General features: G+C 50.5%; 3 protein-coding genes and 1 pseudogene across 6 annotated transcripts in view; 3 read left to right on the top strand and 1 right to left on the bottom strand.

Annotated features, from left to right (window-relative positions):
• The first annotated feature begins 3,628 nt into the window (after positions 1-3,628).
• LOC123133924 (flotillin-like protein 1) lies at positions 3,629-5,177 on the top strand (annotated as a pseudogene).
• Positions 5,178-7,769: 2,592 nt separating this feature from the next.
• On the top strand, positions 7,770-11,428 carry LOC123133923 (uncharacterized). 4 transcript variants are annotated; one of them, XM_044553306.1, is made up of 10 exons: positions 7,770-7,927; positions 8,408-8,539; positions 8,669-8,794; positions 9,474-9,557; positions 9,648-9,779; positions 9,861-9,985; positions 10,066-10,335; positions 10,441-10,574; positions 10,782-10,859; positions 10,962-11,428. In XM_044553306.1, exons 2-10 carry the CDS (start codon positions 8,437-8,439, stop codon positions 11,209-11,211), a joined length of 1,302 nt encoding a protein of 433 aa, XP_044409241.1. In that variant the 5' UTR covers positions 7,770-7,927; positions 8,408-8,436; the 3' UTR covers positions 11,212-11,428. The 4 variants fall into 4 exon arrangements, with proteins under 4 accessions (XP_044409241.1, XP_044409238.1, XP_044409242.1 ...); XM_044553303.1 differs by having other exon boundaries at positions 8,666-8,794; XM_044553307.1 differs by having other exon boundaries at positions 7,772-7,927; positions 8,394-8,539.
• Positions 11,429-13,407: 1,979 nt separating this feature from the next.
• Positions 13,408-15,213, top strand: LOC123133922 (patatin-like protein 2). The gene is made up of 3 exons (XM_044553302.1): positions 13,408-13,698; positions 13,881-14,240; positions 14,358-15,213. The coding sequence occupies exons 1-3, from the start codon at positions 13,492-13,494 to the stop codon at positions 15,066-15,068; spliced, it is 1,278 nt and encodes a 425-aa protein (XP_044409237.1). The 5' UTR covers positions 13,408-13,491; the 3' UTR covers positions 15,069-15,213.
• Positions 15,214-15,488: 275 nt separating this feature from the next.
• The window catches only part of LOC123136506 (testis-expressed protein 2), a 4,675-nt gene continuing 3,174 nt past the window's right edge, over positions 15,489-16,989 (bottom strand). The window contains exons 6-7 of the mRNA XM_044555895.1: positions 16,580-16,774; positions 15,489-16,491 (exon numbers count right to left, since the gene is read on the bottom strand). Coding sequence (XP_044411830.1) covers positions 15,847-16,491; positions 16,580-16,774 — 840 coding nt within the window. The 3' untranslated portion in view covers positions 15,489-15,846. The remainder of the gene's footprint in view (positions 16,492-16,579; positions 16,775-16,989) is intronic.

The raw sequence follows: 16,989 nt of genomic DNA, 5'->3' as shown, positions 1-16,989 counted from the left end.
TCCTCCTCCTCAGTCGGCGTCTTCGCCCCATTGGGCATCGAGTACAGTTCAGTGGTGGCCTGTCAGACAACAAAGCAAAACAAAGATCAATCGACCAATTCGCGGCAAAGCAGAATGGATAAAGCAAGATCACAATCGGGGATAAGTGGCCATACCGCGTCCGGCGTATAAGTACAGTCGAGTGGCGGGATCCTCCTAGCCCCTCGAGGGTTTTCCTTGTTCCCTGTGATGGCGGCCACCCACCTCTCCAGTGTGGCGTCGTCGACTGCTTCTGGATGGACCTGAGTGGTGTCTTCGGTACCGCAGTACAGCCACATCGGGTGGCCTTGGTACTGGAGCGGTTGGATGCGCCGCCTGAGGAAGATTTCCAGAAGATCCATGCCCGTCACTCCGTCCCGAACGAGTTGGACCATGCGCTCCATCAACATTTTTACCTCGGCTTTCTCCTCAGGAAGCACCTTCAGAGAAGACGGTTTGTCCACTCGGTCCATGGAGAACGGAGGGAGACCAGTCGACTGCCCCGGCGTCGACTCGTCTTGGCAGTAGAACCAAGTCGACTGCCACCCTCTGACCGACTCAGGAAGGGTCATGGCCGGGAAAGTTCTCTTATTCCTCAACTGAATCCCAAGACCCCCGCACATCTGAATAACCTTGGTCCTCTCATCATCCGGACTCGCCTTTTTTACTGTCTGTGAGCGACAGGTGAATATGTGCTTGAAGAGACCCCAGTGTGGTCGACAACCCAGGAAGTTCTTGCACATGGACACAAAGGCAGCAAGATAGGCGATGGAATTGGGATTGAAATGGTGAAGTTGCGCCCCAAGGAAATTCAGAAACCCACGGAAGAACACACTCGGCGGCAGAGAAAAACCACGATCTACGTGAGTGGCTAAGAGAACGCACTCACCCTCCTGTGGCTGCGGTTGACACTTGGACCCCGGGAGCCTCGCTGACCCGTGGGGGATCAGTCCCTCATTGGCCAGGTCGTTGAGATCTTTCTCAGTGATGGTCGAGCGGATCCAATCCCCTTGGACCTAACCCTTCGGCAGGCGGGACCTCGACGAAGATCCGCCCCGACTGGATGGTCTCCCCTTCGCTTGCCCCGTCGCCGTCGCCTTCTTCGCGCGCTCTAGGGCCGCCGTCTTCTCCTTCACCATTGTCGCCGGCGAAGCGCGCGAGAGGTGGATAGGCGGAGCCAGGAGCTGGCGAAGTGGACGGAGGCAGAGAGGGAAGAGAGAAGAATGGGAAGGCACTGTTCAAAAAACCCTTCCCTGGCGCTTTATATAAGGGCGTTTCCGAGTGGCTGACGAGTGGGTCCGAGCGATCATGTCACATCCCGAAACAGTCGCGCACGCACGATACGTGGCGAAAAAGGCGGCACGGAAATCGAGGCGTCCACGCCTTATCCCGTCTGATTGCCGCGGACCGCCCCGCTTCGCGCGCTTCCCAAATTTCAGATCCCGCAAAATCCGCTAGCAGCAGATCAATCTGTGAGACAATATCTTTCCCGCGGTCCGTCGCTCGGGAGTTCTCCAAAGTTCAAAAGTTCACTCGACAGAAGATAAGAATGGATCAAGGCGACTGAAGTAAAAGTTGACGCCAACACCGAAAGAAAAATCGCCAATCCAAGATACGACACAATCAAAGCGCAAGAAATGAGTCGGAGAAAATCATCAACTCCTTCCTCACTCGGACCTCGATCCATTCGGGGGCTAATGATGAGGATATGTACCTAGGGTAGGGTCATAGACCTATCTAGGATACCATGTCCAAGGACATCCTTAGACGAAGCTACCTTCCAGTCGACCAAGAGAGACTCCACTCGACCGGCTAGAAGACACTCGACAAACCTGAAGACACTCGACCATCAAGACCCACTCGACCATCAGGAGTTCAGGATCTACTCTGCATCCAAATGGTCTGTAATTAAGTAGTCTTAATGGTCTTGATGACACTTTAAGTAGGGCGTTACCAGTAACGCCCGGCCTTAATGTACTTTAATCCTCTGCTACGTGGGATGGCTGGGGTCCTGGCGTCCTCTATATAAGCCACCCCCCTCCACTGGTAGAAGGGTTTGCACCCCTGTAACTCATATACACAGAAATCAGTCGACCGCCTCCGGGCTCCGAGACGTAGGGTTGTTACTTCCTCCGAGAAGGGCCTGAACTCGCTAAACACTCGTGTGTACAACTACTCCATAGCTAGGATCTTGCCTCTCCATACCTACCCCCCATTCTACTGTCAGACTTAGAACCACGACACATAACTCTTTCAACAACATGCCAATGTACATCACCCGGTTTGGAAACAAACCGGCTCAGTTTGCTCACAGCAAACGCGATGTCAGGCCTCGTTGCGCTCGCTAGGTACATCAATGAACCAATGATTTGAGAGTATCTCAATTGATCTTTAGCCATGCCTTTGGACTTTCAAATCAACACACTAGGATCATATGGTGTTTGAGATGGTGTGCAGTCCGAATATCCAAAACGACTCAACACCTTCTCAACATAATGGGATTGCAGAAGTGTGATCACACCCTCATTATCTCTCAGTAGCTTGATGTTCAAGATAACATCAGCCACACCAAGGTCCTTTATCTCAAAGTTCTGAGACAGAAACGACTTGACCTCCTCAATGACTGATAACATCAGCCACACCAAGGTCCTTCATCTCAAAGTTCTGAGAGAGAAACGACTTGACCTCCTCAATGACTTTGAGGTTTGTTTCGAATATCAGTATGTCATCAACATACAAGCACAGTATAACTCCTTCGCCCCCACCATGGCGATAGTATACACATTTGTCAGCCTCATTAACAACGAAACCAACAGATGTCAGAGTTGTATTGAACTTATCATGCCATCGCGTCGTGACGTGCGGCGGAGGAGGAGCGCGCGAGGGCCTCTTCTCTTCTCAAGCTCCAATAGCATGCAGAAGAGCCACCCTTATAAACCACTCCAACTTTCCTTCCACTAGCATGGTGGGACTAAACTTCCCACCACCTTGTCATGCCACCTACATGGGCCCTTAGAGATCAAATCTGAAATTATTATATGGGCTCTAGGCCCATCTCACATTTCAACAGATGTGTCAACGTCAATTCGGTTGATTCCAAGCGCATTTCGTTACCCGATGATTTTTGCTTCGAACATTCCAAGCGTATTTCAGCCACAATAAAAGCCAGGCCAATGAGGCAAAGACGCGTTGTCGTACCGCACACTTCGGTGCCGATGGATCGACGTCAACGAGAAAAATACCGTATAAAAATCGTAGCGCCCGTTTTCTTGTGGCAATGAGTACATCACAATGCCACGGAAATGGACAAGAATATATGACTCGATCCATTCGAGAAGAATGCTGGCCTCGAACTTCCGGGAAACGACCAACACACGGATAATAATAATGTCTACAAAATCGGAATACCATTTCGTACACGCTATGCTGACCAATTGGAAAATTAGCCCGGGCTGAATCAAAGCGGAATTAGCTAAGAGCACCCGAGCAATGACCGGGAAATGCAGGGCGAGGTTTACGTGGTTGCATGCATTGACCAGCCTCACATATATAAAGATGCTGCTTGCGCTTCTTGTCATCATATCCATGTCCCTGGCATCAGTCTAGCTCAGCACCCTGCAGCCTGCACTTGTCCACACGATCTTTGCTTGTTGTCATACAGAGGGCCGATAGCATGGGGTTCGTGTACCGAATCGCGAGCCCGTCGGAGTACCTGGCCATCACCGGGTACGGCGTGGACGATGTGAAGCTGGCGAAGAAGGCGTGGATCGCGCCGGGGCAGCGGTGCGCGCGCTTCGACATCTCCCCGGTGAACTACACCTTCGAGGTGCAGGCGATGAGCGCCGAGAAGCTCCCCTTCGTGCTCCCCGCCGTCTTCACCATCGGCCCGCGCGCCGACGACGTCGAGAGCCTGCTCCGCTACGCCAAGCTCATCTCCCCGCACGACAAGCTCTCCCGCCACGTCAACGAGCTGGTCAGGGGCGTGATCGAGGGCGAGACGCGCGTGCTGGCCGCGTCCATGACCATGGAGCAGATCTTCCACGGCACCAAGTCGTTCAAGCAGGCCGTGTTCGAGAGCGTGCAGCTGGAGCTCAACCAGTTCGGCCTCATCATCTACAACGCCAACGTGAAGCAGCTCGTGGACGTGCCCGGGCATGAGTACTTCTCCTACCTCGGCCAGAAGACGCAGCAGGAGGCCGTCAACCAGGCCAAGGTGGACGTGGCCGAGGCGCGCATGAAGGGCGAGGTCGGCGCCAAGGAGCGGGAGGGCATGACGCGCCAGAACGCCGCCAAGGTGGACGCCGAGACCAAGGTGTACACGGTGAAGCGCCAGGGGGAGGGCTCCAAGGAGGAGGCCAGGGTGACGGCGGAGGTGAGGGTGTTCAGGAACGAGAGGGACGCCGAGGTGGCGCAGGCCGACGCGGAGCTGGCCATGAAGAAGGCCGGTTGAGAGCAGCAGGCGAGGGTGGCGGAGGTGGAGGCGGCCAAGGCCGTCGCCATACGCGACGCGTAGCTGCAGGTGCAGGTGGAGCGCACCAACGCCGCCAGGCAGACGGAGAAGCTCAAGGCCGAGCACCTCAGCAAGGCCGTCGTGGACTACGAGATGAAGGTGCAGCAGGCCAACTGGGAGCTCTACAACCGGCAGAAGGCGGCGGAGGCGCTGCTGTTCGAGCAGGAGAGGCAGGCGGAGGCGCGCCGCGCGACGGCGGACGCGGAGTTCTTCGCGCGGCAGCGGGAGGCCGAGGCCGAACTCTACGCCAAGCGCAAGGAGGCCGAGGGGCTGGCGGCCATGGGAGAGGCCCAGAGCGTGTACCTGTCCTCCATGCTCGGCGCGCTCGGCGGCAGCTACGGCGCGCTCCGCGACTACCTCATGATCAGCTCAGGCGTGTATCAGGAGATGGCACGCATCAACGCCGACGCCATCAAGGGGCTCGAGCCCAAGATCAGCGTGTGGAGCAACGGCTCTGCTTCCGAGGGTGGTGACGGCGCCATGAAGGAGATGGCTGGGGTGTACAGGATGCTCCCGCCGCTGCTAACGACGGTCCACGAGCAGACTGGGATGCTACCGCCGGCGTGGATGGGCACCCTCAAGGGAGGCACCTCCACGTCCACCTGAGCTTGCCACGAAGGTTTAAGTACGTGCAGTCGTGCACCGTATATATGCGCCAGTGTGATTGTGAACGCGTGTTTTATTTACTTCGGAAAACATGTACTACTCCTTGATTTGCTGGTGAATAAACCAAAGATGTGTCTATCTCTCATTTAAATGAAAAATAACTATGTCAATCTCGTCTGCGATCACGTCCAGAATACAATCTGGAGATGACCCAAGCCACACCTTATAAAGCTAACTTATGCACGGCAACATTTGCAGAACGCCTCGCCCACGAAACACGAAAATCCTCGAAAGTTCGCAACATGGTCTTGATCTCCTCCACCCATGATCCTGTCGCTGCCAAGATCCTCTCCGGGCTATTGATCATTTGCACTAGAGCCTGGCTGTCCAGCTCTAGGTGAATCCTGTGAACATTGATCTCCGCAGCTACCAAAAGAGCTCTCTTACACATTTTTATCTCGGCAGCCTCGGCCTCCACAACATGAGGGAAGAAGTGGCACGCTCCTGCAAGAAAAGCACCGTTATAGTTTCGAAGCACCACGCCTCCTCCACTCTTGCCTCCGAATTTGGATGTAGCTTCGTCAGTGTTGGCCTTGACCCACCCCTCCTTCGGTGCCGTCCATCGCTGCACAACAGGGGATTTGGTCGCCGGGGCTGGCCTCTCATGAACCTCCCGCCATTCTCTCATGAAAGAGCAAACCCTCTCTATTATTTCATGTGGTTCATCAATTCTCTTGCCGTTCTTTGTCTCGTTCCGTGCCAGCCATAGGGCATAGACCGCATGGATCATCGCCTCCCGCTCATATGCATGAGCTTTAGCAAACCATCCTAGCAGCCAATTTGCTAGTTCGCTCTGGGAGCCTGTGAAGCTCGGCGGGGCTGCCACCGTGACTCCCTTTTCTGAACGCAACTGGTTCCAAAACTGGACTGAATGTTGGCAAGACCAAAATCTGTGCAATGATAGTCTCCTCACGCCCACAAACAACACAGAACACTCCTGGTTTGATCCGTCGGCGTAGCAGCTCCACACCTACAGCCAAACCATTCCTTATAACTCTCCACATGTGAATCTTGGCCTTGTTCGGTGCGCTAGTATCCCAAAGGCCCAAGTATCCTTGATGTTTGTTAACTGAACTTGCTGATTCTGGCTGTCCTCTTCTAAAATGTTTTATATTTTTTTATAGAGGGAGTACATCACAGACGCTTGCACATACGCACATACACTCATCTCTATGAATGGTACGCACACCCTATCTTTATGAACACTTCCGAGAGACCGAGCCGGCACGTCATCTTGTGATTGACAAATTCACCATAGAAACCTTCATAGTCAACGGAAATGTTTACTCCTAGGCTCCTACTGAACGCACATCGCCGAAAGGCCTGAAATAAATTAAGAAAAATGCAAGCATCAGTGTCAAGTTTAGGACTTGAACACTGATGGGCTAACGGTACCACTGTCCTTCTAAATTTCCAATCACAGGTTGGTTTGCCTTTTATCTTCGGAAACACTAACGCCCACACGTGTGGGCATTATCCAACTCGTCCACACACCTCGATCGTCGTCCAGTGCCTTTTGCACGAATCTTGGCACAAAAAGGTTGATTTTGTGTGCCACGTAGGACGGTGCTGCTGTGTGGGCGTGGGAGAGTTTGCCCACCCGCTAGCACCATGTTGTTTGCCAGCTGCGCTGTGTGGGCGAACTAGTTTCTGCCCACACAACCAGCCACCTAATTCATGCGCGTGTGGGCGAACTACTTTTCGCCCACACAACACTCCTACGTTGTGGATGGCAACTGCAGTTAGACGAACGTGGCAACTAGGTAAACAGACATGTCAACTGTGATTTTTTGCTAGACGGCAATTATAGTTGCGCGTACGTGACAACCAGATAAACACACATGGCAACTAGGTAAACACATGGCAACTACTGTTTGACCATATGTGGCAAGTAGTTAATCACACACGGCAACTACGGTTCGATTACACGCGCCAATTACCATAAATTAGACATGGCAACTATAGTTAAGCAAAACAGATAGAGTTGCCATGCTTTTACAACTACATTTGCCATCCCGGATAACTACATCTGCCAACCAGGATGGAAACTACGCGGTAACCTAACGTAGTCGAGTCAAGACGTGTGAGCATTTTTGTTTCGTGCCACACGCGCGGGATGGAGATGAGTAGTACTCCCTCCGTTCCAAAATAAATGACCCAACTTTATACTAACTTTAGTACAAAGTTGGGTCATCTATTTTGGAACGGAGGGAGTACTTGTTGGCATGTGGCACGAAGCAGCCGCGCCCACACGTGTGGGCAATTCTAATATCCGCCCACACACAGCCCGTGTAGGCTGCCTCCTGCTCACACCATACATGTTATGTGGGCGCATGTCGAATATACCACACGTGTGGCAGTTATCGGCGTCCTTTATCTTTGTGTCTGATTAATCAAATGGTGTAGGAGTTAGATGCAAATCCGTTTGTCCTTTATGTCCCGTTGTAACACGCGCGGAATTAGCTAGTAGTTATATTTATAATTAAAATCTAAAAAAGAAAGAATGAAAAATAAAAGAAAACGAGCTGACTCTTCCCTACGAGTCGAGCTGCCCCCTATCCCGAGGCCCGTTACTTCCTGGCTGGGCCCATAGTCTGGCTGATATTCCGCACGAGTCGGCCACCGACCTCGATAGATAGAACGCCAGTTGCTCTAAATAAAAAGATAGAACGGCTGGGCGAGCGGCACCGCCCTCTTCGCCGGACCCTCCTGCTGGCGACGATCATCAACCAGGTGCGTCTCTGCCGTTCCCTACCCTGCCCTTTCCGCTATGCAAAACCGAGCACCCAAACCCTAATTCAAGCTATTTTGTACTTCGATTTTCTGCAAAAAATAAATAAAAAATCATCGGATGTTTGGGGATTCCACCAAAATTGCCGTGGGAACCTTCGATGGGGACCTCAACCAAAACTTTCAAAGTTAGCGTTTTGCCGCGTTGCCGTAGATAGAGTGCCGCCTGTGGCCTCGACCCCTGTTCTCCGATCTGGATTTCTGAACCTTGTGTAGCTGTGTGGCTTTGCCGGTTTTTTCGGCTAATGAAAATTCAGATTCAGGTGGCCTTTTCGCCCCCCGGTTACTTCCAAATAAAACAAAATTCAAAGTTGGTGTTTGGGGCTAAGTTCATATATCGTCCCTTAGATTGTTTGGCCTGAAAATTTTACAGCATTGCTTTACTGACTTACTGTTGATAACTCTACAGTTTGCCTCTTGCAGAAAATAAAGCTGCTTCAGTCTAAGAAAAGATGAGCAAGACTAAAAGCGGTGGCGAGGATCGCACAGGAAGGTCACATAAGAGTAGACGAGCTTGCAATAGTAAAGGAAGGGCATCCGAGCCAATGGCCTCATGTATGCTGCCTCTTCCTCTTTTATTGGCACCCCTTTGAATTGATTGATTTGTAAAAGCTTTACCACATTGCTTTACTGTTAATGAATCCACATTTTCCCCTTGTTTTTCCCCAAAAAATCATGCAGCAGTCTCGGAGAAGGTGCGGAAAAGTAAGAAGGGAACTAAGAAGGGGGGCGATGATCTCGCAAGCAGACCGGATGAGAGGGATGGTGATCTTCTCCCAAGATCACATAAGAGCACAATAGTTCGCGATGGTAAAGAAGTCGTAACCAAGTCGTTGGCATACTGGTTCTTCCTCTTTCATTAGCATTCCCTTGATTGATTTGTCAAGAGATAACATATGGGCCATGATTTTTAGAGAGAGGGTGAAAATGGGTTTGCTTGCACTGAAAAAGACCAAAATACATTTCAGTCTCCCCTGTCCAGATCTGCATGCCAATCACCAGCACCCCTGTCATGTAGGAGACCCTGACCGCGTGGCCCCACGCCTAGCCCCGGCTCCTGCTCTGGGCACGGCCATGTCATCGTCCACGTAGTATGCCACATCAGCAGACCACCCCAGGTGGGCCATTTAGATGGTTTTCAATACATCGGGGCAAAATACCTGGAACCTTGTTTTCTAGGTAAGGGGTGAAGTAGGCTAATGCCAATATTACAAATTTATACTTTTCTAGGTGAGGAGTACTTAATAACTACAGTATTCAACTAGTTTAGAACACATTCATTGTTTCAGTGCTATTGGATAGCGCAGTTACACAATGTTCTTGGGTATGTTCAAGTGGACCGACTTCTAATACTATGAATTGTTGTTGCTCGGTTGTCATCATATAATCTAATACTCCTACATCAATTATCCGCTGGATTTATGTGAATTTACTTGGCACGTGTATTAGCTAATATTTCACTGCTAATCGCTTGACCTTGTTGCACCAGTATACACATATGCTCGCTACAAGGAACAGTTTGGGGATCTAGAGTCCATGGGTTACCCTGAGCCACCAATAACCATGCCAGATGGTGAGTCGGTGCTTCTAAATTTATTAGTTATTACTGACCCTTTTTTACAGCTCTGTTGTACAACTAACAACCACATCTATCTTCCATCAGATGACATGCTTTTGGTTAATACTTTTGAGGAGACTTTTGGTGACACATACCCTGAAGGTGATTGGCTTGAATTCAGTAAAAAGGCCTCTTCCAACATAGATCGCTATGTTGTCGCGCTTGCTTCATTCAGTGGTGAGTTACAGTGAGCCGCATTACTGTGTCATGTTTGTATTTGAGCCATCACTTTGTTAACAAACCAAAAATCACACACAGGAGAGAAAAGGCATTTTGCATGCTCAGGTTTTTTTATCGAATGGAACGGATCTACGGTTATTGTGACATCGGCGAGCTTGGTCAGGAGTTCAAGTGATGAGAACAAGATTGATGAAAACTTGAGGGTTGGTCCATCCTCATCATTCTTTTTACTGATTGCCTGTTCTTTCAAATCCTTGCTTGAGTCTCACTGGATCATTTGTAGATCGAAGTGTTGCTTCCCAGGAAACAGCGCATAAAGGGCACGCTACAGCACTACAGTTTACACTACAACGTTGCTCTAGTCAGCGTCGAGGGTTGCCGTGTGTTGTGTCCAGCGATTATTCAGCGTCTTCGGTATGTGTGCTCTAAAATAGCAGCCGTAGGGCGCTGTTTCGAATCAGGCGCGCTGATGGCCGTGATCGCAGAAGAGGTCACCTGGACAGGCACGCTCGATTGCGTTTGCGTTGAACGAATCTCACGTAGAATCACCAAGGTGCGTATGCTGTTGCTGTTTCCTGCCTAGGTGGAAGTAAATTGTAGTACAGTAGTATCTATTTGGATTAGAAATTACAGCATGTCCTCCATGTCACCTTACTAGGCTGGTACGGGAGGACCCCTTGTTAATTTGGACGGGGAAGTTGTCGGCATGGACTTCTACGACACGAGGATCGGAACCCCTATCGTGATGTGGGATCATGTTCAGTGCATTCTGGAACATTTTCGTGAAAAGAGGTATGCCTGGCTAGCTTTCCTTTCTGGGCATTCAGGTGCTTGTCATACATGTTAAGTCTTTTAACGAGGTTTTAAGGGTGTTTACGTACTTACTTACCTGGGTCGAATGTCTTAAGAAGCTTTGTTGAACCAAGCAGGTTCAGTGAAGCATCATGAATGAGTCAGTTCTGTTTGTAAATCTGTTTATCGGTATGTTTTGGTTGGCAGTAAGGCTGGTGAAGTTGGGAATGACAGTGGTGAGGCTTTCTGGAAATTGGATGGGGATCCCAGCGACAGGCTAAACAGGTATGTGTTGTTATCCGATACAGTTGACACTATTAAGATATGGTTTCAATGTGCTCTTTTCTTTGGATAAATAATTATGAGATTATCACTACATACATACAGGTGGCCCGTGCCCGCGCCATGTTGGCGCAGTCGCGACGACGTGGACGCGGACAAGAAATCCGAGGAGGATGAGCTGAACCTCGAACCCCCGCCCCCCAGTGACAGTTTCGACTGGAGCTTCAATTTCTTCAATTTTTTTGAACAGGAGCCGGGCTCTAAACCCTCATCCAGCCGCAGAAGCAACGAACCCCGCAGTAACCCATACATTTACGGATACATAGATGGGGAGAGAGTTTTGCTTTCTGTTTGATAGTGCGTGTCTGCAGCATTTCGTTGCGTTGTTGGCTAGGTTTCAGTTCACAAGGATCTGCTTGTTGCTGCTAGTCTTTGCCAATGTTTCATGTAGCTGTTGTGCTTGGTCTCTTGGGATCGCAGAGTGAGTGCAACCTTGTGTAACAGATGGCGAGGACTTGGTTTATACTGAATTCGTTTATACTAGCATGCGTATTCGCGGTTGAACAAGCAGGCACATGCTTTTTTCTTATGCATTAGAGCAACTCCAACGCGCCGACGCATTCTATCCGCGGGGATCCGTTTGGGTAGAAACCGACACAAACCACGGCCCACGCGTCGACCCAAACGGACGAGCATCTATTGTCCGTGCGCAACCCATTTCGTGCCCAAATTTGAGCCTAGTTTGCGTCGGCGAGGACATGGAGTGGACGTGCGCAACGTCGGCCCTTGTCCTCCCTTTGGCCCGTCAGTCGGTGGCACGTTGACCATTCCCCCTCCTTCTCCCATCTGCAGCCGACACCCGGCCACCCCCGCCCTCGCCCAGTTCCGGGCGGTGGGACGCTACCCAGGCTATCACCCTCGCCCAGACATCTTCCCCAGCAACATGTCGCAGCCCCTGACGGCCGAACTTGCCGGTGTTGGTGGCCTGTGCAGCCGCTGCCGTAGCACCCGCCACGACCACATCAGCCCCGTCCTCCACCGCCGCCGCTGGAAACGCTCCGAGCCCGGTGCCTTCGCCCCCACTGTCGCCTCCACGCCAACATGCCTGCTGCCTAGACTGGGGGACGAGCGGTGCTCTTCGTCGGCCGACTTCTTCCACCACGCCCGCAAGGTGTTCGACGTTTCGCCCTGAAGGTACAAATGGATAGTGGAAATGAGTAATTTTTTTTTTCAACAACTTCATTTGTGATTCGGGCGATTCGTTGTTGGACGATGAGGAGATGGTGCTTGCTGCATTGGTCGTCCATGTCTCCATGACCACATTGCTAGCTAGGCAGCGGCCAATGTTTAGTGGCTCGATCCCATGCCATGTTCCGGCATTGAATCGCAACAGAGAGAGGGGCCATTACCTACTTTGGGATGACTGCGTCCGGTGATCAACTGTTCAAACACAAGTTATTCAGGCGTCGCTTCCGGATGGCTAGACATGTGTTCAATCGTATCCGGGAGACTGAGAGGGGGTTGTGGCCTATGATGATTATTTGGACTGCAAGTCGGATGCACTCGGAAAAGTTGGCTTCTCCTCTTTTCAGAAATGCACGGCAGCTATTCAGATGCTTGCATATGGAATACCCGATGATCTTATTGACGAGTACGTTCGCATGAGTGAGTCCACTTGTCTAGATTTCATGTACAAGTTCTACAAGGCAGTGGTGGCAGTGTTTGCCCTGGAGTACTTGAGAGAGCCAACTACTGTAGATACAACCCGATTGTTGGAGATCAATGCAGCTAGAGGATGTCCATCTGCTTGGCAGGGGCAGTATAAGGGCCATGTGAAAGTTTGCACTGTCATTCTTGAGGTCGTGGCTTCACAAGATCTCTGGGTTTGGCACTCTTTTTCGGTATGGCCACTCTCACGACGACATCAACGTGTTGCAGCTTTCTCCGGTGTTCTGAAGGCTTGCAGAAGACAACTTACCAGAGGTCAATGTTGAGATCAATGGCCACCACTACAACAAATGATACTACCTAGCTAATGGTATCTATCCTCAGGTGGACTACCTTTATGAAGACAATCTCCAACCCGGTAGGAGAGAAGAGGTAGAGATTTGCCTAGGCACAAGAGAGTTCCAGGAAGAATGTGGATCGTGTTTTTGGTGGTCTTCAATCTCGACGGGGCATCGTTCAAATCCTGCTAGAATTTGGAGCACCAAGAAGTTGTGGGATGTGATAACTGTTTGTGTGATCATGCACAATATGATCATAGATGACGAATGTCCGGATGAAATCTATGACCAAGGGTTTTAATTTCAGAGTGAAAATGTTGTGCCTGAGCATGGAAGAGCGGCAACGTTTGCACAGTTTATCCAATTTCATTGGGATTAATGATTGACGCGTCGAGCGTGGCAGGGAACCAAATTTTTCTTTCTACCCCAAATCAGTTTCCAGCCTTGCCAAATAGACGCGCGGTCTCCAGTCCAATTTCAGCCCGGCGATTGCGCACCCTACCTTATATATAGGCGCACACATCACATCCAATTCACAAGCAACATCTCTCTCTCTCTCTTTCTCTGTTCCCGTTCTGAAGTTCTGCTCTCCCCTGTTCCCCATTTCCACCTCCACTGATCCAGTAGCAATGCCGTGTCCCAAGTTGAAGAGTCTCAAGTCACTCACCGTCAACCTGGCGGCGGTGGAGCCCCGGGAGTCCAGCCGCCTGCTCCCGACGCCACGAACCCCGACGCCGTCGTATGGAAGCATCGTCACCGTCCTGAGCATCGACGGCGGGGGCGTACGCGGCATCATCCCGGGCACCATCCTCGGTTTCCTCGAAGAGAAGCTCCAGGTGAGAATTTGCTCAACTCTATGATTCCTGGCGCTGGTTCTGTTCTGACTCTTGCTGATTCCTGCTTGTGTTTGCTTCATCCATTACACGCGGCTCGTTCTGTTCTAACTGTTGCTCCTTGCGTTTGCTTCATCCATTCCGCGTCGCTGGTTCTAACTGTTGGTGTGTGCAACTGATTGCAGGAACTTGATGGACCCGAGGCCAGGGTGGCCGACTACTTCGATGTGATTGCAGGGACCAGCACCGGCGGGCTGGTGACCGCCATGCTCACCGCCCCTAATGCCGACGGCCGCCCGCTCTTCGCCGCCAAGGACATCAACGCCTTCTACCTGGAGCACTGCCCAAAGATCTTCCCTCGCGTCAGGCGCGGGCCTCTCGGCTTGCTCAAGAGCATCAAGGGGCCCAAGTACAACGGCAAATATCTGCACTCCGTCGTGCGAAAGCTGCTCGGGGAGACACGCGTGAGCCAAGCGTTGCAGAACATCGTCGTCCCTGCCTTCGACATCAAGCTGCTGCAGCCAATCATCTTCTCCAGATACGATGTAAGTTCTTCCCTCCGCTCCAAATAAACGTGTTCCATCGTTCATTTGTGTATTACATGTATGTATGTTGCCTGAGTACGTCGCAGTAACGTCGATCACCACATCTTGTGTGTGCAGGCTCAAAGCGACGTCGCCAAAGACGCCCTCCTCTCCGACGTATGCATCAGCACGTCCGCCGCGCCCACCTACCTGCCCGGCCACCACTTCGAGACCACGTACAAGCACGGCAAGCCGCGCGCATTCAATCTGATCGACGGCGGCGTCGCGGCAAACAAGCCGACGCTGCTGGCCATGACCCACGTCAGCAAGCAGATCCTCATGGGCAACAATGATTTCTTCCCCATCAAACCGGCCGACTATGGGAAGTTCCTCATCCTCTCCCTGGGCACCGGGTCGGCCAAGCTCGCGGACAAATTCGACGCAGCCCAGTGCAGCAAGTGGGGCATCTTCGGGTGGCTCTACAACAAAGGTGTGTCCCCGCTCATCGATAGTTTTTGTCAGGCAAGCGCTCACCTTGTGGACATCCACGCATCCGTGCTCTTCCAGGCGCTGCATTGCGAGAGGCGCTACCTTCGCATCCAAGATGACGATCTCAAGGGGAACACTTGCTCCGTCGACGTGGCCACGCCGGAGAACTTGGACATGCTTGTCGACGTCGGCAAGGCACTACTGAAGAAACAGGTGTGTAGAGTGGACGTCGAGACCGGAAAAAGCGTGCCGGACATGAAGAGGGGCACCAACGAGGAAGAGCTGACCCATTTCGCCCGAATGTTGTCGCATGAACGCAAGTCCAGGCTCCAAAAGAAGCAGAGCAGCGCTGCAAAGTAAACCTTGGCTAGGACCTGGGATTTGAGGCTAGCTAGGATATACATGCATGTCAAATGATATGAACTGTTGGTATGGTATTTACTGATTTTCCCCATGTATATATACATGTACCGATACAGAGAAGGTGTGTCGGGATATTCTTTTACATTTATTCATTAACTAGGATGAGTGATTCCCATTATATACACATGGGGAAAATCAGGGCATAATATATGTTTCCCACAAAAAAAACAGGGCATATGTATTATCTTCATGAAACTTTATACGCACATACAAGACACGAACACACACATTGTCAGATAAATTCAGAACTTTTAACTATTTTAACAATTTTAATGTTCATCCCTGGATCACATGCCCTGGGAGCAAAATCACCTCCCCCAATTATTCCTCTTTTAACTTACTAAATAAATTGCACGATTTTCTCGTAAACAAATGTTTAGTTTCCACTGCAATTTTTCACATATGGAGTCTCCTTTTGTATTTCATCAGTATAAATGATACACACAACTTAGTCATTTCCCCCACAAACTAATACATTTATGTAATTGCAAACTCTCCGATTTCTTTCTAGGAGTAATTTGCCACGTATAGATATATATACTGTAAACTATGCTGGGACAGCAATGGCTCCCTAAAACCATGAGCACAATTCCCAGACTGTACAACATCTTAACAGTGGACATTCCAAATTTCCATTTTTTTCAGCAGAGGAATAAGCAAGGATATAAATTTTGGGAAATATATACTTCTAACTAACTGGGTGCTTGTCTCCATGCTATTGCTCCTTTCCAGAACTCTCCTTGATCTTCTCGACAATATGCCGCGTCTTTTCTTCCAATTTGCCGCTCATCTTCCTCCCCAAACCGATCACCGCAGCTCGCTTGCTGCCTTTCCTCTTCAGGTCATACTCCCCAGGAGAAGCAGAGGATGACAATGGCGGCCGCCGATGCCCAGCAGGTACCACCGCTACTACCTGAAGAGAAGAGCCCGCTGCTGCATTTTCAGAAGCATCTTCCTCGAATTCCCTGGTACTCAGCAGCGGCGCCATCAACTGGTTAGAAGGTTCAGCTTCTGAAGGAAGGGAAGAACCAGAGCTGGTTGATGCTTCTGTTGTGGGTTCTTGGTTAGGCCAACGAGTGGATGTCACCTTCTTCAGCGGTTCGTCGTCGCTTCTAGTTGAAGGAGCAGGTGGACTTGATTTGCTAGCTTCGCTGTTGGAGCTGACCTTTAGTGCGGCAACATCATCAGGCTGGAGCTTACCCATGTCTGAACTATGACTGCTTGTTGCCTCGCCGTGTTCACGATTCAGCCATATAAAAGGTGCAGCTCTGCGAGGCACCCAATCATCCTTCTCTGATATCATCCATGACATGGGAATACTTTCACAATTCGGCAGTACCAAGCTTTGGTGAAGTGAAGCCTGTAGGGTAGGGCATGTTCCGGAATTAAGCATGCAGGCTTCACAAATAAGTAACACGGTGATCAGATCAATTAAGTTGAAGGGACACCTTGATTCTGTTGCTGATAAGCGAAGCGATGTGGCTGTTGGTGATCTTTCTGTCCCCAACTGAAGACTCCAATTCCCACACAAGCTCTGGCATTGATGTAAATCCATACCAGATTTGATCCGAGGGAGGAGGCTTTATATGCATGTGCATTGTCCCACGAATAGAAGTTACTTTAATTGCCAACGAAAACGGCACCTTTTGCAAGAATAAAAGAACAGATTACATGTCTGAGAACTTCCTGGCTGTACTAGTAACATACATTTAACTCAAATTTGTATCTACAGCTTTTTTATCTAAAGTTTGATCTCTGATTTGAAGTGTTTGAACATGCCAGGCACACCTTTTCCTAATAGTGTACCTCACAAAGAGGCAAAGGAAAGTATTGTGGTAAAAACTAGGCAACATATGAA

This window comes from Triticum aestivum, chromosome 6B (genome assembly GCF_018294505.1).
Source record: "Triticum aestivum cultivar Chinese Spring chromosome 6B, IWGSC CS RefSeq v2.1, whole genome shotgun sequence".
NCBI lineage: Eukaryota > Viridiplantae > Streptophyta > Magnoliopsida > Poales > Poaceae > Triticum > Triticum aestivum.
Note: the sequence above shows the minus strand (reverse complement) of the source record. Positions and strands in the feature narration are given on the sequence as shown.

Bases quoted from the DNA above. Each gene is read 5' to 3' on its own strand.
- LOC123133923 (XM_044553303.1), top strand. From the start codon at position 8,437: ATGAGCAAGACTAAAAGCGGTGGCGAGGATCGCACAGGAAGGTCACAT. The intron at 9,558-9,647 runs GTGAGTCGGTGC...ATCTTCCATCAG, and splicing joins ACCAATAACCATGCCAGATG to ATGACATGCTTTTGGTTAAT. The intron at 10,336-10,440 runs GTGCGTATGCTG...TCACCTTACTAG, and splicing joins TCTCACGTAGAATCACCAAG to GCTGGTACGGGAGGACCCCT.
- LOC123133922 (XM_044553302.1), top strand. From the start codon at position 13,492: ATGCCGTGTCCCAAGTTGAAGAGTCTCAAGTCACTCACCGTCAACCTG. The intron at 13,699-13,880 runs GTGAGAATTTGC...AACTGATTGCAG, and splicing joins TCCTCGAAGAGAAGCTCCAG to GAACTTGATGGACCCGAGGC. The intron at 14,241-14,357 runs GTAAGTTCTTCC...TTGTGTGTGCAG, and splicing joins TCATCTTCTCCAGATACGAT to GCTCAAAGCGACGTCGCCAA.